The sequence below is a fragment of the Dermacentor variabilis genome, chromosome 9, assembly GCF_050947875.1.
Source record: "Dermacentor variabilis isolate Ectoservices chromosome 9, ASM5094787v1, whole genome shotgun sequence".
In the NCBI taxonomy this organism is placed as follows: Eukaryota; Metazoa; Arthropoda; class Arachnida; order Ixodida; family Ixodidae; genus Dermacentor; species Dermacentor variabilis.
The window spans coordinates 90,653,672-90,681,434 of record NC_134576.1 but is presented as its reverse complement, the minus strand read 5'-3'; the positions used below and the strand labels follow the sequence as shown (position 1 = coordinate 90,681,434).

Here is a 27,763-nt window from a genome sequence, read left to right as displayed (position 1 = left end):
TTGCAAGCAATATTATTAAAATATTCAGGAGCCCTTACCCTATAGGGGAAACGAGCGAGCCAAGCTTGGCTGCAGCGTGCCTAACGCCCTGCTTTTCTTTATTTAGGTAGAGCCCGTCTCCGGAACGCCGTTTTCGGTCTGAATCGGCGTGGCGTCTTTTATGTTCTCTCCAGCGTTCGTCAGCCTCTGGAACGGGCCAACGAAAGGACCGTCAACCGTCACGCGATCATGTACACGCGGGTAGGAATTCAATTTTCTCGAAACCGGAATTTTCCTGAAATGTGCAATTCTTGATATTGACCTTAAGCATTGTCCAGCAGATCAATTTTAGTACGCCAACACGAACTATTTCATTGGAACACCGATACCGTGGTTATCGCAAACAGCGCTGAGCAAGAACGGTTTACCCTCGCAAACCGAGACGCAGCGTCTCGATGGCGTCTGACACGCGGCTAGTCGCAGTGCAGTGCACAGCCGTGAACCGGTCCAAGTTAATGGCAGCTTCGCGTTGTTTGATGATTTTCACGGAACGCAACTAACAAAGATCATTCCGTTCTCGGTGGGGGTAGCAAGAAAGCGCAGGGTACAGCCCTGTCGCTACGCGTTTCTTCAGGGCGCATGCTTTTTGCATTGTTCGCGTCTAGCCGCCTCATATAAAGCCGCGCAAACTGGTGTTTTTAGCGAACATTGTTGCCCTCGCAAGTCAGTTACTCCAAGCTTCGCTTGAAAACGTCACTCACCTGTCTCACACACGAAAACACTGCCGCAGGCGACGTTCACGAAACCTTCCCGCTGGCACGCTGCTGGTAAACGAATCGTTGATTTCTTCTCGATGGACGAACGGTGATTGGTGTTGATGGCAGTACGGATGAAGAACAAGAAGCATGGAAGGTGTCTTGGATAAATTCTGTTTTTATGTATAAGAAACACGCCAAATTTGGGCGTTTAATATTATTTCGTAAAACGTTCGAGCAGAATTCATTACAACATTTTCTTTTTTGCGCCTGCGTCCTCTGGCGTTTGGTGAGAGCACTAGTTCGTTATGTAGCCGTGACGTACTGCCTGAGGCCAGATTTCTCGGAGTGTCCGCTTTTAGCCTGTTACGTATGCCAGCTCTAAAGAGACAACCAACACCAACGAAATCTCTTGCGGAGAACATCGACATTCATGCAGATCTCATAAAAGGTACAAGTAGCACAGCCTGTTCTTTTTGAAAGCATCGCTTGAAGCATTGCAGGGAACGCTTTGGACTTTGACAGGGAGATGGATAACGCTCCTATCATCCGTTGTTTTATCGTAGTATCCTTAGCAAAAATTTTGTCACAGTGTTTGCACATTCATTATGGTGATTATCATTGTGATAGAAGTACGTCGGGAGGCTTACTGCGACATTTGGTTTTCTTGTTCGATATAGTGGTTTTGGCAAGTAAATACTCAGACTCTCTTCAAGCGATGTTAGGTTGGGCTCGAAAGTTTTGGTTACGATATGGTCACGCCAAATCCCAGTTGCTCCAAGAGTAGAGCAGATGTGGGACAGGGCAGTTTGATGAGTTGACAGCTGCCCCGGCGCCGAAGCGGGAGTCATGAGCAAAGATTCGAGCTGCATAGGCGCGCGCACATGCGACGAGCGCAACCAATAAGAGCCGTTTCGGTTGAGCCGGGGAGGGAAAGGGCAGTGAAGAGTTTCGCGCGTGTTGCGCCGGCTTCGTTTACGTTCAGTTCAGTCTCGGAAAACGCATGGGACGGCCAGGCAGTGTGCGTTCCCCCGAGGAACGGGCAGCTTTCGACGAGCGGCGGAGAGAAGTCGCCCTCGAAAGGGCCGCGCTTGTGGACGCTCGAGGCCGTCGCTTGACCCAGGAACGGGTGCCTAGGAGCTGCTCTCTAAAAAATACTCTACAGAGAGGTACTGTGTAAAGCTGCGTACTGATATAGCCATTTCAGTTACGGCGTGCCTACTCCACGTGCGCCCTGTTCTTGCCAGTTATGTCTCGTGAGGGAAGAAAACGAAAAGCCAGGGACACTAAGCTGCGGGTTCACGGGGCCCTCATTCACAAGAAAGCTCCTAGGCTAGAATTGTTCTCAAGAGAAAATTTCAGCCAATCCCGATGCGGCACAGAATATTAACGAATGAGGTCGACCAATGACGAAAAGCACTTGCGAATTATCGACTGTGTGAATTCAGCCCCTGATCTTTAGCTATCCCAATGTTGCTTAACAAACGCTGCAGGGCTAGTTGGTAATGCATTTTTCGTAAGTAATCAAGTGCTTCTTCTTTTTTTTTTTTTGACGAGGATACCGAAGAAACTCCAGCGCACGTCTTTTCATCTCTTTCTGTGCTCTTGTAAAAAAAAAAGAGCACTGGATTACTTTCTTAAGAATCGATGTTGCTTCATTGCACTTTAGTCTGCAGAGTATTGCTACACAAGACCACTTTATCGAAGGTGCTACCATGTTTGGTGGGACCCGCTGCGTTGGCACACTGGCTATGGTGTTTCCCTGCTAAGCACGAGGTGGCGGAATCAAATCCTCGTCGCGGCGGCCGCATTTCGATGGGGGCGAAATGCAGAAGCTCCCCCCTGCATTGGGCGAATGGTAAAGATCCCCTGGTGGTCCAAATTAATCCAGAAATTAATCCGTGCCTCGAAATCAAATCGTGTTTTTGGCACGTGAAAGCCTAGAATTCATTCATTAATATTTGGTTTGATCTTGAACGGTTCCTGTTCTGTCAGCAAAGCTAAAGTAAAAGGGTTTTTTCTTTCTCGTAATAAAATCGCGGAGTAATTAACACGTGTACGGGCTTTCTATCAGTTATTTAATTCATCGGATGAAAAACAAAATAATAAAATAAAACATCGCATGACTCATCGCGCGCTAAATTAAGGCTCACTTACTACGCGATTAGGAGCATTCACTAGAAAATGCACCAACGGTCACGCAATCGCTTTGAATTCCGCCCACTAGAACCTGCAAAGCTTTGTTATAAAATTGTATAATTTTGATACGTTCATCTACAGTCAATTATAATTTGATACAACAATTAAATTATGAGGTTTGTCGTGCCACAGCCAGCAATATGGTTACGATTCGCGCCGTAGTGGGGGACTGAGGGTTAATTTTCACCTGCTGGGATTTTCTAGCGTACATCCAATTCACGGTACACGAACTATCTTTTTTTTTTGCTTTTCCCGCCCATCGAAATGCGGCCATGGGGCCAAGGACTGAACCCGTGACCTCCAGCTCAGCAGCACAGCGACATAGCCACTCGGTTGCCCCGGAGGCTGATTCGTGACCGACTAACGTACACTTGGAACCATGAAAAAACTGCGCAACATCGTGGCGTACAACCTTGAGGCCACCCTGCTTTGTTCAAACAAGGTCCCTCTGCTTTGTTCTCCAACTTAGTCTGTGCCTTTCTTCAGCTGTTCCCTTACAGTTGCGATGGAAAGGTATGATTAATCTATTGAGGTAACTTCCACGGCATTGTTATGCTTCTGTGGCGCTCTTTGATGTACGATATTAACCTGCCTTTTCGGTAATGAATGGTGTTGAGCCTTTGTTCGTAATAAGAACGTCTTCCGCTGATGGCATCGGCTGCACAGAGTAGTGATGAGTTAAGCGAGCGCGACTTGTAAGCTTCAAAGAGCTCCGAAGAGAACACTTTTATTCACGAGCGGGGTAATTTTTCGTTCTTGATATAATGCATCATGCATGAAAATGTACAATAGCATTTTTCCCCATTGAGGCTACGTGCCATCATCTGGTTGTTTACTGTGTTACGACAGGATTCATTGAAACCTGTTCTTTTCACAAAATGCGTTATCATTCCTGATTTGACAAACGACAAATTGCTTTCTGAATCTGTTTTCTTCGTTTTTTCTTACCAAGAATTTGGATGGTATTTACTAATAACGCTACCCCCCTCCCCCCGCTCATGCAAGACGACAATTAGGGCATCTCAGAGTTAAAAAAATATTCATGAGAAACTGCAACCTCGGCATTGAAAGTTTTGGTCGCGCCCAGAGAATAACGCACTGTCAGATAACTTATTTGTGTTTCTGAAGCTTTCACTGCGTTTGCACTTCCTGACTTTAATACAGATAGTGACCTGCACAGCTGCCTCTATGCTTTGAAAGACGATGGATGGCAGATGCGCTCATTATCTGACTTCACGGATGCTTACGATAACTTGCACCAGTCTCTCCTACTTTATTTGGTGGAACGCACTCTCAATATATTACATGTAGAATTTTCAGCAATCTGTTTTGTTCTTCGCTGTGCGCCAAGCTCGTTCCCTGGTTTTGAACTTGTTTTAACGCAGCAAAACCACCCAAGCACGAAGATGGCATACAGCGCTCAAACAAGGCCACTCGGAATAGCAACCTTGCCGGAAATACAACTTTAAAAATTTTGACATTGTTTCTCGTGTAGCGACCGTGCAATTGACGAGCGCCGTGACTGTACGTTCACACATTTACGACACAGAGCGTGCTCTGACTATGCATATTCTACAGCAGACTATGTCCTACTTAAGTGACGGGCTGGGCGATGCTCTATTTCTGCGCTATATTTTTTTTCTTTACGCGTTTGTTACGATTTTTCTTACGCTCGTTTCTTCTTTTTTCAACGCTGCTTGGTTGCGGGTGCTTATCTTGGATAAATTAGAATTGCAGGGTTCACTGGTGGTGTTTTAATTATGTTAAAAAAAATTAAATTCTCAGACGTTGCGTGCGAAAAGCGCGAGCTCATCACAAGACATGCTATCGTAGCTGCCTGCGGATACATTTTGACCACCTGGGGTTCTGTAACATGCGGCCAATGCACGGTATACACGAGCACTTTTGCGCTCATCGGAACGCGGCCACCGCGAACGGGATCGAACCCGGAACCCCGGGCACAGCAGGGCAACGCCCTAACCACCGGCGGGCCTCATATTGATCAAACTGATAGAAAGAACATTTGGCAGCGCAGCTTGTATGCTGCAGTTACTTTCGAACGAAATGGAGTCTGACTGCAGCTGGCTATCCTGAGCGACGCGTTCGCGAGTCAGAGAAATAGCGACAGCAGGGAATGCACGGAGGTTATTGAGGCAATCGAAGTTACCACAACAGTGGTCACTGTGCGTTCAAAGTCGGACGCAGAGCCTGGTCGTCTTTGATAAGCGGAGCGGAGCTCTGGTGGCTCGCTGCCTCTATGACCACGTGAACCCAATATCGTTTCTTCGGGGGAGTCGTACTTGCTGCTGATTCTAGTGGCTTAGGTGCGAGCGTTAGGTACTTCGGGAAAGATTGGCAGACCTGTGGAAGTTGTATTCACACGGAACTGACACTGGAAAAATAAAAAGAAACAAATGACAGGTGCATCCTGAGGCAAAGCATTGAAAGGGATGGGGATGTATGGTGCTGCGTACGAGGCTAGGGTGTCTAGATAGTATCGCTTCTCGCCGTTTCCCTCTTCAAGGCTCTATCTAGCATTGCGCTCAAGAGCGCTGACTTAGGGAGGAGTGGCGCCAGGGGCGTGACAGGCGTCACGCCCGGTCGGCACTCGAAATAAACAAGATACGTTTAGAGTATTGACTGAAAAAAAGGCAACGAACAGATTGGTACGACCGGATCTGTTACAAGCATAGGCAGCGGTACAAGGTAGATAGAGAAGTTTTGAGGAAGAGCGTAGAGCATACCTTAATTAACTCAAGCAGGCTATGTAACTATTTGTCGCCGCTCCGTTTCAAAGAGGATGCCAGTAAATCATCATCATCATCATCATCATCATCATCATCATCATCATCATCATCATCATCCTTATGGTGCACGACATGGGACCGACAGAAGAAAAAGCAGAAGATGGCAGGAACGCCACTGCAGTTGTCTAAGTATGTGTAAGCATTGTGACATTTGCTTATCTTCAACCAACCCGATGTCATCAATCTTATCATGCTTGATCCGACCAGTATAAACTCTTCTCCTCCCTTACCAGTCGTTATCAACCTAACAGGGCTAGATCCAACCTGATCAACCTTTTATTTGTCAGTATTTGTCATCAATTGATCCGATCCTTATCAACCTTATCGGACATTAACCGGCCTTTGTCAACCGTTATCGGTCCTTATTAACATTAGTAGTTTTTTTCCGAGTGTTATAAGCCCTTATTGCTCTTTAGGAACTTATCCATCCACGTCGAATCGTTATCAACCGTGATGATATATATATATATATATATATATATATATATATATATATATATATATATATATATATATATATATATATATATATATATATATATATATATGAGAGACCTCAGAGATCGGTGGCATTTCGGTTGCTGATGGAAGACCTACCGTAATGTGCATGCCACGACCACCGAAACGCATGGGGATGGGACCTGCCTGGCATTAAACTTTCGCAAGATCGGAATTTATCTAATGACTCTGATGCTCCAAGTTGGCTCTGCATGGGATCCTAGAGCTGGCTTTTATTCCATCACCAGGTCTTTCAACAAATCCGTCACAGACACTGTTCTCCTTTGACATTTGTTTTGTACCATCGGTCCAACTCACTCATATGGGTCAGATATATTCACCTTCTGCTGGCGTCGCTGTGTAGCCCACACTTCAATATCACAAATACAAGCCTTTGCGTGTGCGTAAACTTCTATGTTCTGAGTAATGTCGAAGACGGGCAATAACCAAAAAAAAATACAATGGTAGGTGACCCTAATCTTTGATTTAGATGTCTCTTAGTTGCACTCGCACCTCAGCGTTGGTTAACTTTAGGTTAACTTTAAGCGAACGCAACACGCGAACCGAACTCGGAGGCAACTGTTTTCCAGTAATTAGTAGGTTAAGTACCATGCCACCTTCCTGTGTGTGGCGTCATTAGTGACGTCATTACTTCCGCTTTCTAATTCAGGGTTTCCAGGAATTTGGCCGAAGTGGTGCTCACCTGGCGGATCTCTAAAGTCCACGATTTTGTGCTTTTGTGCGCGGTAATCAGTTATATCTAATGAATCCTAATTATTCCGTACTCTTCCCTAACTCGTAACTAAATTTATGCTCTGATATCATACCTATAAGAAACCCATAAATTTTGTACTGTAGTATATTATTTTCTTCTTTTTTTCTGATTTATATTGCATTTCCGCCCAGGTCGTCTCAGGAGGTAAAACGGAAGTTCTGCGCTGAAAATAACAGGGTCACTCAGTGCTGGTGCCACTAAAAAGTGCGCGTATGGCCCATTGGGACACTCTGCTTCTGAGCGCGTGGAGTCGCAGGGCTGAAACTCGCCACCGCCAGCGCTTTTCGTTTCGAAATTATTCTGCTGCTTTATAGCCACATGTCTTACGTGACTGAAGGGCGGGTGTTCTCGTTGGGTGGACACGCACACGCACATGCACACGCACATGCACATGCACATGCACACGCACACGCGCACGCGCACACACACACACACACACACACACACACACACACACACACACACACACACACACACACACACACACACACACACACACACGCACACGCACACACGCACACGCGCGCGCGCACACACACACACACACGCGCTCACACATGCGCGCGCACACGCGCACACACGCACAGACACAGAGAGAGAGAGAGAGAGAGAGAGAGAGAGAGAGAGAGAGAGATTCTTGTTTGGGAAGTAGGAACATGGGGTAAAGTGCAGCGCAGTAACTGTCTCTCAGATGAGGACACCTCAACCGCGCAGAGAGAAAGAGAGAGAGAGAGAGAGAGAGAGAGACCGGCGAGTGCACCACGCAGCGGAATCGTGAAAGATGCGCTGTCTCAGGGAGAGCCGGTTGAACGGAGCGGGATGGTGTGTCGGCTCGATTTCGTCACGTTTTGCAGGGAAACGCACTGCGCCTCTCTGGGCACCTAAAGCTCCTCGTGCGAGTCGCACGTGTGTGTCGATACTGTACAGCACGACGATGGCGTCGGCGCCAACGGCGCTCGAACGTCCACATAAGAGAACGCGAGTTTGACAAAAACATATTGGCGAAAGAAAATAAATTAGGATCTTTTAGAAAAAAATGTATACATGGAAATGTCCGACGGTTACGACACACTCTAATGCGAAATTTGAGCGCAGCTGTGTACGCGTTTTTATTTCGCTATATATTGAGGTACAGAGTTTGAGACCGAAATCGCCGCACCGACTGATAGTGGGCCAGAGCCGTAAGTGCCTTCGCATAGGGAGGGGCAGTTCGGGAACGCTGGCATGATGAGCGGCATCGGAGCCAGCTGCGGAAGAAGGCGACGACGAACGCAGCGGCAGTGGCACGAGCGCGTTTGGGCGGTTACGCCGAGCGACGCCGTCGCTCAACCCAGAAATGGGCGCTGAAGTGTTGCCCCTAAAAAACCCAACCGAAAACATGTGTTCACAGTTAGTATAAGCCGGGTCTTTCTATGCCGAAGGGCCCGCCACAGGAGCCGCGGATCGCGCAAGCATCTCGCTTTCCGAAGGTTCGTTTTGCCTGCGACGTCACCTAGCAGGCGGTGTTTCATTTGCGCTCCAGTCTTGCCGCGCTGACGGCCGCTGACGAAAGCGCGGCGCCAGCCAATCACGAGAGCGGAAGTGAACGTTCCCAAAGCGAGGCGCTTGCGTGCGATCTCACAAACGTGCAGAGTGTACAGCTGCATTTTGTCGGTTCCAAAATATATACAGGTCAGGCCTACCTGAACCTGCGCGCGCTAGGTCCTGCCGTATGTGCGAAAGTGCAAATGTACCACAACGCTATACATTTCTGCACGTCGAGCTTCAGCAATGCTGCCTCATAAAACGACAAGTTGTTTTACTTTCAACGGCGTGTGAACAGCAAACGCACAGGATAGGCATTGACCTTTTATCATTTTGGTGCAGGGTTGCTCGAGAGTTAGGAACCACATGCAAGAAATATCTCATTTGTGGTGTTAGCTGTGATTGTAGCTTAACATTTGAGACGATGACATTGTTGTAAGCCGTAACGCAGTGGCCAAAATACGCGCATTTCGTCCGGTATCGAGAGATTCTGGACACCTAATACCTTCCGTACATTCTATGTTGACAGATAATCCCACTGTTGCTCATAAAATTTCTCAAAGATATGCAGGGTTCTTAATCATATATTTGTAATTGTAAGCTCTGATATCTATGACAGCAGTTATGTTCGACTCCGGCATCCTGAATAATTATTCACTCGACTATACGCAGGCTCCTGTTCTAAGGCGAATTTGCGAAATCACATGCGGCATTGCTTGAGGAAAATGATTCTTAAGTTCTGAAATATTCTCGCGATATGTATTTGACGGCTCACTAAATGCAGGTGATATAATTGCCTTGGAACGACTGCGCATTATTCTGCAAATTTCCACTGTAAATTAATGTCGAGAAGCGAAAGCGGCGGCAGGTATAAACTCCGTCTCCACGCAGTCTCCGACAACCCAAATCTCAAAAAACACGCAGATAACGGCAGCGCAGATCCAGACAATGATCGCGGAAAACTTGAAAATATTTATGCATGAAATGATGACGTTAGTTACCCAAAGGTTAACGGAATTTCAACAACTATGCACGAAGGACTTCGAGAAACACAAGGTATTCGTGGCGGAACAGCTTAAGGCAGTCTCGAAGGCTGTTCCAACGAAAAAACGCGCAATTGCGATAGGAGCGGGTTCGGCAAAAACTAAAATAAGCCACGGCGTAACAGAATCCGACGGCTCGGACACGGAAGCGTCACGGGCTTAAAATAAGAGTGGGCAACATGGCTAATCACGCTAAGAAATCACAACGAATACAAAATTCAGACCAATTAGAGGTATGGCAATGGAACTGCCGCTCCTTCTCCAGGAAAGCAGCAGTGTTCCACCAGTTTATCAAAAACTCCGGAATCGCTCCGGATGTAATATGTCTGCAGGAGGTGGGGGCCAAGCCGGCCAAACTGCAGGGATACTACACTCTGAGCGATCCTCAAAATTCGAAGGTCGCCACGCTGGTGAGCAAGTCGATAAACGCTCAATTATTAACACTTCCGCAAACTGAGGGAGAGACTAATTCCATTGTTATCAGTGTGATGCCAAGGAAACGAAGTAAAGCACACACACTAATCACAAATCTGTACAGTCCTCCCAAAAGCAAAGGGGACGACCTACCCCACATTCTCTCAGCAACAAAAGATTTAGCGGGCACCAGGGATAAGGCGGTCATAGTGGGTGACTTCAATGCACCCCACATACTATGGGGATACGCGAAAACGTCGCCCAAAGGGTTCCTACTCGAGCGCACCGCAAAGGCCTTGGGCTTACGGGCAATCAATCAGATCGGCAAACCGACGCGCACAGGTAACAGCGTCAGCAGAGACACGGCGCCCGACCGTGCCTTTACAGTTAACATCAGAGACGCACAATGGGTTTCCTTTGACGAAAATTTGGGAAGCGATCACGACATAATCCGAATAGCGCTCTCCACGCCCAACATACGGAGAAGATTAGGAATGACTAAATTAACTGACTGGCCTCGTTATAGACAACTCCAGAGAGCGCTGGAGGAGTCGGATACAGCCCCGACCAACATGCGAGAATGGACTGAATTCCTTCGACGAGCACACGGGGACACCACTAAAGCCATTGAGCGTACAGCGGAGGTGCCGGTGATAGACTCTCACCTAGTCAGCCTATGGGAAGAGAGGCGAAAACTGGCCAAGAGGTGGAAAAGGCAACGTCTAAACAAACACCTGAGACAACGCATCGCTCTCTTGGCAGAGCAAGCCCAAGGCCATGCCAACGAGCTCGCTAAAAACGAGTGGGCGACATTCTGTGGAACCCTGTCAGGAACTCTTGGAACGACCAGTACGTGGCGAATACTACGAAGCATGCTAGACCCGATGAGCACGCGTACTGAGAATAACAAGAAGCTCCAAATTATAATAGACAACTTCGAGGGTACAGACCAAGATCTCGTCCATGCGCTTCAGAAAAAGTACATAGGACCCTCACCTGCCACGGGATCGTCGTACACGAGGAGACAATACGCGGGGGAAGCGAACCCTAAATTAGACGAAGATATAACGTACGCGGAAGTGTATGAGGCGGCACAATCCGCGGTTAAAAACTCGGCACCGGGCCCAGACTCGATCACAAATGCAATGATTCGAAACATGGATTCGGTAGCCTTAGCGAAAATCACAAAGACATTTAATAGCGAGTGCTGGGCCAAGGGAGACTTGCCCCAAGAGTGGAAATTGGCTAAAATAATCATGATCCCCAAACCAAAAAAGAATCCCTCGATTGATACACTACGGCCGGTGTCGCTCACGTCCTGCCTAGGTAAGCTCTATGAAAGGGTTATCCATAGCAGATTGCAGCGATACCTGGAAGAGCGGAGCTGGTTCCCGGACTCCATGATAGGATTTCGCACGGGTTTATCTTGCCAGGACGCGTTCCTCCTACTTAGAGACGAAATTCTAACTAATATACCGTACGGCGACGAGAGACTAGTCCTAGCACTAGGCCTGAAAGGAGCCTTCGACAACGTCTCTCACGCCGCAATATTGGAGGAACTCGAACTCGCGGGTTGTGGTGAGCGCGCATACAATTACTTAAGAGCGTTTCTTTCCAACCGCGAGGCGAGCATCAGTATAGGCCAAATAACTTCGGATTTATTTAAAATGCCTGACAAAGGAACACCTCAAGGAGCTATTTTATCTCCTCTTCTCTTCAACATAGCGATGTGTCGCCTCGCGCGCGATCTGGATCGGATACCCGACCTAGGTTACACGCTCTACGCGGACGACATCACGCTGTGGACGAGCAGAGGTTCACTAGGGGATAAGGAATATACGCTCCAAAGCGCAGTATTAGCGGTGGAGAAGTTTTCTAGATGGAGTGGCCTGAAGTGCGCACCCGAAAAATCTGAGGTTATCCGGATACACGCGAAAGGCTACAAATCGAGAGGATCCATTAACATCATGGTTGAGGGCCAATCAGTCCGAGAGGTACCCACGATGCGAGTCCTGGGTTTGTGGCTTCAGAGCGACGGGAGAGCAGTACAGACACTTAAGACCCTCAAATCCAAAGCCAACAAAATAGCCCAAATGATACGTCGCGTGACGTATCGAAAAGCGGGAATGCGAGAAGACGATACCCTAAGGCTCGTACAGGCCTTAGTGGTTAGTCGAATAACGTATGGCTTACCGTACCAAATCCTGAACAGGGAGGAGGAAAAGCAGGCTAACACAATAATCCAAACCGCTTTCAAAGCTGCTCTGGGCCTGCCTAAATGTACTTCAACGGAGCGCATGTTAGCTTTGGGAGTGCACAATACTTTCGACGAACTGAGGCAAGCCACCCTGATGCGACAGAGGGAGCGCCTCAGCTTCACAAAAACTGGTAAGGCAATATTGGCTAGACTGAATATCCCAGCATACCCCATTTATCTCACAGAGCAGGCCGTGCTTCTCCCTCTGTCTATGAGATCCAAAATTACAGTAGCCCCAATTCCAAAGAATATGCATCCCGAGTACAACAAAGAAAGGCGCAAAGCACGCGCACAACACATTCAATCAGCGTACTCTAATAACCATAGGTACAACACGTACTACACGGACGCAGCTCTGTATGCAGAGGCGACCGGGCAGCGCTACCAAAGGAGGTACGCCCTGGCAGTCGTGAACACTATCAGCCAACAGCAAATTACCGCGTCGGCCACGGCAGGATCTCCCACCTCGGCTGAAATATTAGCAGTGGCGATCGCACTCGCCCACGCGGAGCGTTCGCAAAGGGACTCGGTCGTGGTCACGGACTCCCAGGAGACATGTCGCATGTTTCTCAAGGGGCACGTGACTGCGGCTAGCCTCGCGATAATTCCCAAATCCTTCAACCACCATCATCGCCTACTCCGGTGCCCGGGCCACGCGGGGGTACAGGGGAACGAAAAGGCTAACGCGTTAGCTCGAGGGTTCACTAACCGAGCGACGGCGTCCTCCTCTAACCCCAACGACCCGCACTGTCCCTCACAAAATTCCAACAATTAAAATGCCAAAGACATCCTTGCTCATCAGCGTGGAGTCGGCAGAAAATACCCGCCGCCCCACCCACAACTTAACGGGGAAGAGGCCGCCGATTGGCGTAAAATACAGACCGGGGTGTTCCCCCATTTAAAATTACTAAACGCCATGTATCCCACTCGTTATAGGGCCAACTGTCATTGGTGCGGTGGCATACCTACCCTAATACACATAACCTGGGAGTGCACTAAGCACCCTCATAGGCTAAATACGAGTAGGACAATGGAGCAGTGGGAGGCACAGCTTGCCCGCTCCGACCTGGCAGGACAAAAGTCCTTAATTAGCCAGGTCAGGCAGGCGGCAGAGGCCAGTGGGGCCCTGGACTGAGAGGCTCCGACCACCCCTCCTTCAAATCTTTACAATTGCAATAAAGTTTCTCTCTCTCTCTCTCAGATATTTCATTTACACTTGAAGTGGTATGAGCCTTCGGATCAATGAAGAAGCGCAAGAGCCTGGGGAAGGAATGACAGGTTTTTCACCGCCTGATTCATGGCCGATCCCCCAGAGTGGGTTGTGCCGTTTCACTAGGGAACAAGAACATGCGGAGCTTTGATTCTATTGCATCCTTTTAACAAGGAACGCTACATTATTTTTGCGCAGCCGGCAATCGACTTCGTCATGTGGGTGACATTTTTGTCTTGAGCAGGCCTCCACAGGGAAGAACATCTTTTCGAGAAACGAAGCTCAATATGACCCAGCGGTGGAACTGCCTTATGAAGTCAACTCAGCAGAACTCGTGAACCTAGTCTTGGAGAAAGCCTCCGTAGACACTGCTGAAAAACGTCGGAAGGGTGCTGTGAAAGTGAACTTGCGTCTGGCGACCTTCGATGAACTAGATCTTCAAACGGTGCATCGGAAGGACTGTGGATCACGGTCTTTGACGGAAGAGGTGAGCCTCGTCTTGAATGCTTTTCAGCTACAGCAAGAATTGATTGTGCAACAGAACCAACAGGTGACATCACTTATAAGCTCTGTAAAGGCCGAGAAGCCGGTGACTAAATTTGTATTACTCGATGCGTTCGACGGCATGCATTCAAGTCCGGAGAGTTGGCATGAATTCTATGAATATGCCACTGGGAAGAACAAGTGGCACTCCGGTGAGAACAAGATTAAGAACATGAGTAGTTTTTGAGACGTGTGGTACGCATGTTGTACAAGCTGAGCATCACTGAAGAAGCTGACACCTCTGGGAACCAATGGAAGGCGAAATTCTTAACGGTATTCCGAAGCGACCCAGTACCAGATGGGGCACTGCGCTTCATTTCATATTTAAGCAGGACTCCCTCGTCGAGTATTTCTTTGAGAAATGCCGCCTCTTAGAGCTGTCCGAGCCTATACCTCCGTGTTGTGTCGTGATGGCCCTAATAATGCATAGATTGCACGCTGAAGTCCTGAAGCAAGTGCAAGTACGATCATCTAAATCTATATACGGGCTCCATGGAGTGCCTTCTGGACATACAATCTACTTCGGAATAAATTATAACTTCTAACTAAAGCAGTCGCTACAGACGGAACAACGCGGATTGTGATAAGATGGGGCACCGCGCTTAATTTCAAATTTAGGCAGGACTCAATCGTTGAGTATTTCTTTGAGAAACGCTGCCTTTTAAAGCTGGCCGAGCCTATGCTTCCGTCTTGTGTCTTGATGGCGCTAATAGTGCATGGACTGCACGCTGAAATCCTGAAGCAAGTGCAAGTACAATCAGACAAAACTATAGACGGGCTTCTGGAGTGACTTCAGTGCAAGCTATCTACTTCGGAATAAATTATTACTACTAAATAAAGTGGTTGCTTCAGACGGACCGGTGCAGATTCATCAAGCCGTAATAAGCGAGCCACCTTGCAAGCAGACAGAGAACTTCGATTGGCGTGCTCCCACATGTCGGGTGAATAATATCAACAACGACAACCAAGAGGTTTAGACTACAAAAAAGTAGACAGAGGCGGGCCGCGTCCACGTCGGCACCGCCAGGCCGAGCCTTATGGAGTCATCGTGGACCCTCTGGACAGCCCGTAGCTAATCTTTATATGAAGAGCTTGTTATCAACTTGTGCCAGTAAAGCCATCTTTCTTCGGGGTCGGCGAGAGTCGCGGGACAGCCCGCCAGCATGTGTCTGATGTCAATGATGCCATCGCACACGTTACATTCTTTCCTAATTTCTCTTTCCGGGTGAATTTTATTTATGAAATATGGAGTGGGGCACGTCCCGGTTTGCAGTAAACGTAGCCTGACTGCCTGAGCCCTGTTCAATTTTACGTGTGGCAGAGGGAATCGCCTGCGCCCCAAGTAGTAATATTTAGTGATGTCGTTGTAAGTTAGTAAGTGATCTTTATGCTCCCCGGAATGGTAGTGGGCGTCGGTTCGGTTCTGACCGGCACGGCAAGCAAGTCCTCGTGCCAGGTCGTTCGTCACCTCGTTGAGGTTGGGCCGAGCCTCGTCCACTTGTCCCATATGTGTATTTGCCTCGAATAATTCTACCACAGCATTCGACAGTCAGTGAGGTTTTCGGTGCACGATAGAGAAGCCGTAGACACGGTAGATAAAGCGGCTCGGCTAGCTGATGAGTACGCGATGCGACGAAAAGTCACTATCGACGAAGAGTGTTCAAATGGAAGAGATAATCCGAGAAGATATATCCACCATAAAAACAGACACAGGTAAAAGCTACCGACAGGGCCGAGTCGGTGAAAAAAAACTCAGGAAGGAAACAACGATAAAGGAGTTAGCAGCCCTCCGGAGGAGGGGACAAAGAAGGTTGAAGATATCAGTGCCAGGGCCTAGGTCACTATGCCTCGGATTGCAAAAAAAAGCCGGTAGTGCTTTCCAACGTGGGCGAAAGCGACGAAAGCTTGGAGCTTCTCCAGCCATACCTCCAGAAGCTACGAATTAGCGGAAAAACCTGTAAGGTATTAAGGGACAGTGAAGGAACCATGGACCTAGTACACCCTTCTTTTGTAAACGCCGAGGACTATACAGGGAAGGTAACTTGGATCAAGTCAGTGCTAGAGGAACACAGCGTGTGTCTGCCAATAGCACGAGTGACAATTTCCGGTCCTTTCGTAGAATTTGAGACAGAGGCAGGTGTTTCGAAGGCGCTACCAGTGGACTACCCGTATCTCTTTTCAAATCATTCGGAGCGTTTGTTACTGGAGCGCGGTCAGGAGTTCGGAGAAGGAAGGGCGCAGGCATTAGCCCGCAGCTGAGCACACCAAATCGCCGCTGAGCTGACCGAGGACCCCAGCGCAGCGGTGGCGGAACGCGAGGAAGCGCATTCCCTCTTAGAACCTCGGACAGCGGAGGAAAAAGAAAACAGTGTGACAGCAGATGTGACAATTAAAATGATCCCCGTAGAAAGCTCGTGTAGCTAAGAGAGGTCGTCAGTGGAAGTAACAAAAAGGGAGAGCAGCTCTGTACTTTCACCTGCCTCTGGAGGCTTTGACAGGCTTCTCCAAGTGGACAGGGAGTCGCTCAGCGCGGAGCAACAGAGGGACCAGACTCTGACACGTTTACACTACAACGCGAAAGAGGGCATAGCTAGGCGCAACATTACCATCCACGAAAAGGGAGGCCTGCTCTATAGACACTACCGAGATCGTAGGGGCCGTATCCTCGATCAGTTAATTATTCCGGAGAAGTATCGGGTGGGTCTCCTGACTTTATGTCACGGAAATGGCTGGCCGGACCATATAGGAATCAATAAAACTAAGGAGAGGCTCTCGTTAGGATATTACTGGCCAGGATGCTTTAAGGATGTGGAAAATTATGTAAGGTCCTGTGACGCGTGTCAACGAGTTCGGAAGCTGGGAGATAAACGCAACGCACCTTTAAAGTTGGTTCCCTTAATCACGGAGCCATTCCGTCGGCTGGTGATCGACGCAGTCGGGCCTTTGCCGCCGAGCCGACCAGGGTGCAAGTACCTTTTGACTATGCTCTGTCTCGCGACAAAGTTTCCTGGAACGATTCCTTCGAAGGAACTGAGCTCCACCGAGATAGTCGACGATCTGCCGTCCGCGTTTGCGCTAATCGATTTTCCTGCAGAGATTCAGGCTGACCAGGGGACGGTATTTACAAGTGCTTTAACTACGACGTTCCTACAAAGGTGTGGTGTGCGGCTGATACACGGCTCCCTGTACCATCCACAATCAAACAGTGTTGAGAAGATGCACTCGGTGTTTAAGAGAGTTACGTGCATTGTACCATGAACACAAAGTATACTGGCAGGACTGTTTACCCGCAACCGTGTTCGCCTTGAGAACCGTCCCACATAAGGCGACGGGGTTCACTCCTTCCGAGCTCGTATACGGTCGGACGATCCGTTCCCCCTTCAGAATGTTAAGAGAAATGGGGGAAGGAACAGGTGAAAGCCAGACGGTGGTGACTTACGTTTTAAAATTGCTGGATCGCTTAAGTTTCTCGTGAGAACTGGTTGAAAAAAGCCTAAAAGAGGCTCAGGAACCCGCGAAGGTATACTATGACAGAAATGCGCGTAGGCGAATATTTAAGGAGGCGACAGGGTCATGATCCTAAGGCCTTCACAAAAAAAGAAAGCTTGAGGTACAGTGGGACGAACACATAAAGGTTACCCAAAAGATATCGGAGACTAACTACACACTAGAAGTTCCCGGAAAGAGAAATAAAGGAATCGTTTACCACTGCACTTTAATTAAACTTTATTGTGGAAGGAAAGAGGTTGTGAAAGTGGTGGTAAATGCGTCTGAAGATGTAGTGGTCCAACTTCCAGTTTAAGCGACAGTGACAGATGCGGAACGCTCCATAGAGGACAACCTGAATCTGTCTGTAAACCGACTAGCTCTCGAGGCCAATCAAATAAGCGACCGCCGGAAACTCTTTGAGGGATTTCGCCAACGCTTCAGTAACTGGCCGGGGAGAACGACGCTCATTACTCATGACATTGAGTTCACATCAGACGAACCCATCCAATTCCAACCGTACTGGATCTCACCTCACCAGCGAGAAAATAATGGAAGTAGAGATCGAACGAATGCTTGAGTTGGGGATCAGTGAGCCAGCAGATATTGATTACACTTCCCCAATGATTCTCGTAGAGGTGAGCGGGAAAGAGCCGCGTCCATGTGTGGACTATTGGAAATTGAATGCGATTACAAGGGATCAACTTTACCCTATCCCTAACATAGCAGAACGGGTTGAACGGGTGGGCGGAGCCCAGTACATTTCAGCAATCGACTTAGTTAGGGGGTACTGGCAGGTGCCCATGTCAGAAAGCTCAAGTCGCTACGGAGCATTCACTTCCCCGCTTGGCACATTTCGACCACTAATTTTAAGTTTTGGTCTTACGAACGCACACGTTTAGGTTTTCTAAGCTGATGGATATTGTTTTGTAAGACCTATAAGATTACGCGATCCCCTACTTCGATGATGTGGCCATCTTTTCTAACAGCTGGAACGATCACATGGAGCACTTAAGGAAAGTGCTGGCAGGCCTACGAGACGTGGGTCTCACGGTAAAGGCCGAAAAGAGCAACTTCGGGTGTTCGCATGTTACCTAGGTACCTAGAGCATGTCGTAGGGCAAGGAACGCGGCGGCCCTCCGAACTAAAGATAGGGCCTATGAATAACTTTCCTGAACTGTGAACTAAGACGGATGTCAGAGCCTTTCTGGGGCTCGTGGGATATTACCAGCGGTACATTACAAATTTCTCACAGGTAGCAAGCCCCCTGACAGACACCCTCCGAAAGGGAGAGCCCGAAAAAGTTCGATGGAATGAGGCCACAGAAAGCGCACTTCAGCACCTGAAAGAGGTTCTGAGCTCAGGACCAGTGCTTCGGACCCCAGATTATTCTAGGGAATTTATCGTGCAGTGCGACGCTAGTGACAGAGGGTTGGGAGTAATCCTCCGCCAGGTGGGCAAAGACGCGGAAGAGCATCCGCCACTGTATACTTGCCGAAAATTAAAGTGCAGAGAGGAGACGTACAGCGCTTCCGGAAAAGAATGTGCTTGCTTAGTTTGGGTGGTCCAGAAATTACCTTATCTGTACGGAGCGAAACTCTCTTTCGAGACCGACCACTGTCCTCTGACCGGGCTCAGACACATGTCCCGTAAGAACGGTACGCTTGCTCAGATGAAGTTTGTTCCTCCGGGAATATAACTTCCCCGTCCGTTACAAAAGGGGCAAGTTAAATGGTAACGCGGATGGTTCGAGACGATGTTTCGTTAAACCGACTTACTACCTTCCTTCCTTTGACTAACGAGGTAGGAAGTGTTATAATGTGCTGGAAGTCATACTTGTAGTTTCAAAATTTTGCTTGTCTATACTTATAAAAGTTGTTTTCCTTCATTGTATAACTTTCTTCAGTTTGTTTTGCAACGGCAATATCACTCTGGCCTTGCGGCATTCTGGGAGTCATTGAAAGTTGTTTAGAATGGTGGTTGGAACTACTTTATCAAAATATCGAAAAGTAAAAAAAAAACAGGGTTGATTTTGACTTAGTAACAGCCTGGCGAGTCAGGGGTGAAGAGTCTGCGCTTGCACGTGGTGCAGTGCTATGTTGTTTCGTTTGTTTTACGTACGTTCTCCAGGGCCCGGGATCCAGAAATTCGTTAGACGAGGCTCGTCACCAGTAAATTACATGCTCCACTAGCGTTCCTCATGCCAGCGAATTGAGTTCACCGGCCATTCCGAACTTCCGGGGCGAGGAGGAGCCGTTGGATACGGACCCTTTTCCTGGCATCACTCGAGTTCCCCGACCACCTCCAATCGCCGTCGTATTCCAGTTATGGTGCGCCGGGGTGCGTCTACCACTTTACCGGACCCGTCAGACTGGTTGGCGACCCCCACCTCATGCGCCGCACATATCTATTGTCTCCCGCCTGCTTGACTCTTGCCGAAAGTGCAACGGGAGGCTGGCATGGTACCAGGTAGTTGATCTTGGTCCCGAGCAAAGCTGTTATGCGGCTCTGGAAGGTCGTTCGAGAACAGCCCGTCTCCTCCAGCTAAGCGCTTCCAGGTGAGGAGGCGACGCCGGAAGCAAGTCAACCCTCGGACAGTGGAGCCCTTGAAGCGTCTCCATTGGGCGAATGTGACGGCACTTGCACGGGCACGTACCATTGGAGAAAAATGACACCTGATCTGCATCGACGATTGGCCGAAAATGGCGTGACCCCGGGAGACCATAGGGTGGTTCCCTGGGCTAGTTGGTAATTTAAGATAAAAAATGACGTATACAGACGATGTGGCAACACAATAAAGTAGTGTTGGAAGTCAGCGCTGTGTATGTCGTCTCTCGCAGTCCTTGTCGTTCGCGCTGTACGTCATTTTTTACCCGAGAGACCGAAGGGGTTAAAAGCAAGAGACCGGGAAAAGAGTTTTTTTCATTCTTGTTGCCACAGGCTGCAGAGTCCGATTTGCTGCCGGCCGTCGATGACTTTATGACTGTTCATTACTTTGTGTTATTGCTGTAAATTATGTAAATAAAGCTTCAGTTCTCAAAATCATCCTCAACGTCGCCCAACTCCCGCACTCAACGGAAAGATTTAATAACGCATACTTGACTTCATTTTACCTGAACTGGATTTCCACACCTCACACTATGGGACAGGTGCAGTTTTGTATCACAAATGCCCAGAAGCACCTGGCCGACAAAATCGACACGTATTAAGTTACTACAGGTACACCCTAAAGCCGTCTCAAGTTAACTACAACCCTACTGAAAAGGAAGCACTTGCAGTCCGTAAAGCAATTCAGTACTTCCTTGCGTAACTATAAGGTTCGAACTTCGTTTTGTTCAATGATCACTAGGTCCTCACTCATCTCTTGAATATGACCTAACATAAAGGACGTCTCCCCTGATGTGTCAACTACTTGCAGCAGTTTGACTTCATCATCTCCCACTGACCTGGACTCTTTTTTATTGATGCAGATGCTTTGTCTAGACTGATGACACAATCCAGCAAAGAAGGGTCGGAAGAAATCAACGAAGTAAAATGGTGGGAAGGAACTGAACAAATGATTTTTACTGAAGGTCCGTATCAAGTCCCACCAAAGATGCTTTGCAGGGTGATTTATCTGTATCACGATAGCCCAGAATCAGGAGGGCACGCCAGATTTTTGCGAACATACAACAAGCAAGCTAAGAGATTCATGTAACCTCACATGAAGGAAGAAGTCAATCAGTACGTTCGTTCACGCCATATTTGTCAAGACAACAAAGTGAAATATAAACAGTCGGTGGACTGCATGATAATGCCTATCCACTCGAACCTGCCTTTTGAAGTTATAAACATGGTTTGTGCACAGCTAAAGAACAAACGGGAGGAAGTAAGAAACACGCAAGCTTTTCTTCCAGCCATAACTGATTTCACCAGGATGGTGCGGCACGGGAAGGTACAGAATTTGCTAATAGCGTCATCGCCCTCCTCGAAAAGGGTTTGTTTAGGACTGCCTGGACGATCGTATGTGATAACGGTACAGCGTTCATGAGTTAAAAACTAGCAAGATGTGCTCGCGACTACAATATATAAATCAAGTTCTGTGAGCTATACTATCCCTTGGCAAATGGGCTTGCAGAGCGTGCTATACGTGATGTGAAACAATGCGTCAGGATGTACGATAGTTTCCCTGATCGGTGGAAATGCTATTTAAAAGCAGCTATAAAAGGTCACAATCGCTCCTACACCAGTGGCCTGAGATGCAGTCCACAGTTCGCTTCTTCAGCGGAAACTCCTATTGTGCAGCTTGGAGTTAGGGCTCTTAGATTATCTGAAAATCGTCGAGGAGAGAAAACAAACATCCCAGGAGGAGAGGTACCGTAAGCGAATAAAAAAAATTGACAAAAGACATCGCTCAGACATCTCAAACATTCAAATGGCCAACCTAGTTCAAGACAGGAAAGGAGTAAGAGATTCCAGCGCCAAATTTTATAGCCCTTACTTTGTGACAAGGACAGCCACTCAGAAAGGAATATTGAAGATTGCTTGGTACGTCTGATGAATGTTCTTCAATTGGAGACATATTCAAGTGGCACCCCAGGAGAGGTTAGCGAAAGAAACATGATAGGGTGAAGCGGTAGGAACCTTCGGATAGAAGACGAAGAAGTGCAAAACCCTTAGGAAAGGAAAAAGGTAGGATGAAGTTGGAATACATAGAGAGAATACGGACGCTAGTTCCACATAGAAGCTTTGATCATATTGTGTCCTTTTAACTAGGAACGCTACAAGACTTGCCTATGGGCATTTGCGACGTCAGACGACAGAAACCATAAGAGGGTCGGGGAATTCGGCTGCTCTATATAAAACGACGTTTTCAAAAGAATGGCCTTCATTCTTTGGTCACGTTGTCCGATTTCTCGTCGGCGATAGAGGCGTCCGCGCTCACGTAGTAGTTTCTCGCATTTCATGAGTGTGGCGTTTCAGCTCGCCACTATGCCGGCAGAGATCAAAGAGACCGCCGAGCGGTACGTGCATGAAAGCGTAAGCGAGCTTGTGCGATGCCCATGAAAGGCTTCAAGGTGCGAATGCTTACGCAGAGCTGTGAATTTCATAGGAACGAGTTAGAGTTGAAGACAGAGTGGCAGGTGCGTGCGCTGGAAAGGTACGGAACTTGTTTGTCGAAAACCGAGGAGCGCGAACTGGGAGTAGCTGGACAATCTACGCGCGTCAATGTAATGCGCAGTGCGATTCGACCAAGCAGGAAATATCTCATTAGTATGCAGAAAGTGATCACATAGAGAATAGTAGTTCCAACCACTGCTGAAGTTTTCTAAGAAGTTGGATTTGGTTTTGAAGACCAAGAAATGTGGAACAATGTTGGACTCATTAAACAAAAACACGACTGTTTTGATTTTGTAGTTTAATTACGAGTTGAAGCGCGTGTCCGAGAAAATTGCAGATTAGAAGACATTACTGAGTGCGAGCAATTGAATTCAATAACGTCTTTTGTTAACACTAACAAGCGCCTTAAAAGCCCTATCTCTGAGTATACTTCTTACAAAAAAAAAGAAAGACAATTCCGCTCTGTGAAGGTGGAATGGCAGCGAAAGCTAGCGACAGTCAAAGCTCTCAAATGAAAAGCAAAGTGCTTTCGCCGCCATTCCATCTTCCCAAAGTGGAATTGTTGCCCGGGCTCGCGATTGTCGTTTTCATTCAGCATCGCGGGAACGTTCTTCGTCGGTGGTCGTTTCGCGCCGTTACCGTTTACATTCTCGTGGCTGTTCCTTCGGGCGCTCCTCGTACGCATGTTGTTCTTCGTGTGTACGAAGTGTACGCGTCCGCCCCACCGATAACGCGGCTGTTTTTAGCGCCGGTAACTCTCCTGCTTATATATTGCGATAACCTTGACATCACGCTATTTTTCACGGTGAGCGTTCTAATCTGTTCCGCATTTTGACATCTGCGCCGCCGCACTGCACCCTCACGTGATCAGACAGAAACAATAAAACTTGTTGTGTATAGGTTTGTTAGAAATCGCCAAGTCTGTTACTGTTGCTGGATGCCGAAGAAACTACGGAAGGTCAGTCATATAGAGCTTTCGCTGTGAAATGCAAAAACATCGTCGTATTCTCACGAAGGGCGAAGCGCTGATAGCGGTAGCTGTGCTTAGTGGCTCCCTGGAGCATTTTGGCCCGTGTTCTACTGATACGCGGGACAGCTTGTTGGCGGGATGAAGCATGCAAGATAGTACAACTCGTACGGTTGCTGACACGCGCCAGCTCGCGTCCACGCGCCCGCGCATGGGCGAACGGCGCGGCAGCAGTTCGTACGCGTCGAAGCGCAGCGCCGTGCTGCATATCAGCTCCTTCCTCTCTGGTATATTCCGCGCTCGGGCTTCCTCGCGTTGGCGCGCCTGGCCACCCAGCTACGGCGTGGCACAATCAACTCTCAGCAAGGCCGACTAACGTGGTGCGAGAAAGTGCGTTTTCTCCTATCTTTTCTTTTTGAGCTGATCTTAGAGCTCTAAATGTAAAACAATTACATGTAAAGATATTACAAAATTTTGAAGCTCTGTCAATAACAAAGTACGAAACCGCGTCTGTCAAGGGGTCTATGGTTGAGCCCAGCGAGCGCACGCTGTCGAGCGCCCCACGTAGATGCAAGCTGCCTTTGCTCGCGAGGCGCTGCAGGTGCAAGGCGCGTAGGCGCGAGCTTGATGACGTCGGCAAGCGTACTTGTGGTCTGTGTTTAACGTTTGCTGCGCTGTAGTAGCGGCGCCCTTCGTCACCGCCAGGCGTCGTCACAACACTCGCAACGCGCAGCGACCCCTATGTATACGATGAGTCGCCGCTTTACGACCAAACTTCGCCGATGTCCTCGTCGCAGAGGTCGCGCGACCTCGGCGAGTCGCCAGTGTGTGAACTAGCCCTACACGTCCGCTCGGACCACTTGAGTGCACCACGATGCGGTGTGCACGTGGCGGCAAAGCAGAAAAGCTAGCGTTTGTGAGCGCAACACATACGCCAGTAGCCCGCGGAAGGCATAACGCTGCCTTTTTTTTTCTTTTTTTGCAGCGAAACGCACTGTGGGCGTCTCTCGCACATATCGAGAACTTCTAACTCTCCGCACGTGGTTCGCGCATGCGCTATCGACCATGACAGCACAGTGACAGCGGTGGCGACTTCGACGACGGGAAAGAGCCTCGAATATCCCTGTAATTTTTATCACAATAGAAATACAATATACAGAGTGGTTGATGATTAGGGGGAAACATTAAATAAAGTGAGCATAGCTGGTCCTCGGTGGTTATGCTCAATTTGTTTCGTTAGAAAGTGTTCGAATGCAAGCTTAATTAGGCTCTGCTTACTCCGTGCCAAAGTGGTGCTGGTGCTGACCGTTAAATGCTGGGGGCCGATGGTCCCCGTAAGACCGTCAGACACTTTGCCTTTGTCCATCATCCTCCAGTATACATTCGTTTAAACAATTTGAATATTAGTCGCTTCATTTCAAAGTGCAGCCTAAGTTCGTGCCTTCTGGCTGTAGCACTTGACCAGCAAGAACCGTCGACACTTCAGCGATCGGAGAAAATTGGCCCGGTTTACTTCGTAGGCGCACACGGAAAAGATGTTGCTCAATAAAACTTGTTGTGCCACTTGGTTCATAGCGATACCCTCTCGTCGGTGTATGTCTTTGGCGCAGCATTTCTTTTCTTACGGAGTACAGGGGGAACCAGGTTGAACGCTTCTTAAGCAAATGGTTACGCACGAACGGTGGCTGCCCTAACTAATAAAAAGAATTGCAGGCTCGCCTATCAGATTGCTAACAGCCACAGCGCCCATTGTCTCAGGCTGTCGACGTGCTGCCTAGTGACAGCACGCAGCATATGGACGTTGACATCAACATGTCCGTTCATTAATCTGACGAAGAAAGAGACCGCCTTGCGAAATAGGCTAGAAAACATTGCCTATGATGGAATGATTGCTGCTATCGTTCAGCCGACGCGCGAATGGTTTCAGAAGCCATATATCGCGCGCCTTCATTGAAGAGCAGGCGTTACAATTCGACACGGTGCAACACGTTCCGCCTCATATACGCACGTGGACACTGACAAAGGTTTTCCGGTCGAAGCGGGAACAAGACAACAGTACGAATGCGCCAAAAGTAGAATTCTCGATTAAAAAAAAAAGCACATTGCTTAAGGCTGCTGCGCTGGGAAGGGACAAAGATCGTTCTTGCCAGCCGCAACACCAAAAGAAAGAATAGGTCATTAGTGAGAAAGTGCTAGCGTCGCCGGTATGAATGGTTAATTAAGGACAATCAGTTCCCCAGGCACTTGCGCAGCTTCATCACGAAAAAAGAAAAGGAAAAGCTCCAAGCATTTATTTATTCATAGTAGGGATACCGTGTGGCATACAGCGCGGTAATAATAATAATAATGAACAAATTAGGCAGCCTGAGTGGCATTACAAGTCACTGAACTCCAGCCTGCCAGAAGAAAAAGCTTTGTATTAGTGCAACCAAGCATTCGCAATTCTGTAAATGAATTTCCCAGGTGAATATCCTACCTCCAGCTTGATCGGCGAACCGGGCGTCCAGCTCGGCACACTCAGCCTCGTTGAGCTGATAGTCCAAGATCGTGACAACATTTTGTCGCAGCAAATGTTCCAGCGAAGCTGTGGACGTCTCGATGAAGCGGCTTCCGAGCGACCAAAGTTCCTGACCTACGCTAGTGGAAGCGGTTGTGCCGATGCCTCGGGTGGTCATGTTCGAAGTCATAAAGCCGCGATCACCAGGAGAAGCAATCACACACTTTTCTTCATCGCTCGGTCATCAAGCTCAACTCGTCAAGTGGCGAGAAGCCTTTGATGTCTGAAGGCGCAGTCTTTTCTAATCCCAGAGCGCGGACCAATTCGAGCACTCCCGCGCTGAAGAAGTTCGTTTGACGGCGCAAGTTGGAGACAAAACTTTCCTCCGAAGCGTCCCGCTCAGACGCGCTACCAAGATCGTCTGCTCCCGAATTCTGCGATCTGCGCCCGTTTCTTCCCTTTCTCACGTTTCCCCTCTCGTTTCTCTCTCACTCTCTCACTTCCCTCCGCCCCCGCCCTCAAGAAGCAACAAAGAACCTTGGCGCTCTTCGATCATACGGCCTATGCTGCAAAAACATGCTCAACCATTGTTTAAAAGAAGCCGCGGACGGTTGCTAGAGCCATCTGTCGTTACTAAAGAAAGGCCATCAATCGGCCAAATGGAACGTGCAAAATGCAAACAGGGTGTTTTTTTTCCCGACAGATGGCGCCAAAGCTTGTTGTTGACCAAATATTGGTAAGAGAAGATGATCTAGCTTGGAGCACAAACGTAGCAACTAGCACAACTAGCAGTTCGAATGAAGCGAAGCGTCATGAGGTCACGTGGGCCACGGGATCGATGAAATGTGCTCAGTTTCGCCTGTTGCTCGGTGCCGCGCTGGCAAGAGCACGAAATTCGAAAAGGCCGGCTGACAACGCGCCGCGCCGGTGGGTAACAGACTGGCGTGGTTGAGATAACGCGGAGCAGGCGTTCTCTATGACGGGTAATTACGCAGGTTATAACAAGTAAAACTTCCTGCTTAGGCTAGTTCACACATAATACATGGTGTGAAATAGGCCCGAAAAAACTACGGATGGAAGACGTCTTCCTTCCGTGGTTCTTGCGCGTCTGTTTCACAACAGTTACGCAGCTTACCTTTGAGATAAGCTTAGCGCCCCGTGAGTGGAAAGTTTCGTTAGAAAACTTGGAAAAAGAAATGCGTGGAAGCACTTGCTTGTGACAACAAGTTTCAGGGACGCTGTTACTGTGGCAGTCATTAAAATGCATTAACAACATTGCGTTAGCTATACCGTAACCAGTTCTGGAGAACTCACTCCCCTTTCAGTCGACGTAAGTACAAAACATCTTAAGACTGCCTCTCGTGTGCTGTGAATGGTAAAAATGACGTTTCTGCTGTCGCTATAGTTATCTGTATCAAATAAGAATAAAGGATTTTTTTTTAACTTGAGAGGCTCTGCTATAGAAATGCTGATTAGCTCTAATGCTCATAGAATAACGCATGATGATCGACGGTTTTATTACAGATGTTTAACACCTACGTTGTCGATACCTAGTAGGTGCTACGAACGTCGGCTTCTATTAGCTGAGGGAAACTGCGACAACAAAAGATACCGGCAGACTTAATCGGCTCATCTCTGATTGAAATGTTATGGAGGGTGGCAACAGGCCTTCACTGCAGACATCGTCCTTATCTAAAGCGCAACTTCTC

The 27,763-nt window shown here is 48.3% G+C and overlaps 1 protein-coding gene across 1 annotated transcript in view; it reads right to left on the bottom strand.

Annotated features, from left to right (window-relative positions):
• Positions 1 to 26,448, bottom strand: part of LOC142558092 (corticotropin-releasing factor receptor 1-like) — a 254,054-nt gene extending 227,606 nt beyond the window's left edge. The window contains exon 1 of the mRNA XM_075670251.1: positions 26,034 to 26,448. Coding sequence (XP_075526366.1) covers positions 26,034 to 26,244 — 211 coding nt within the window. The 5' untranslated portion in view covers positions 26,245 to 26,448. The remainder of the gene's footprint in view (positions 1 to 26,033) is intronic.
• Between the last annotated feature and the right edge of the window lie 1,315 nt (positions 26,449 to 27,763).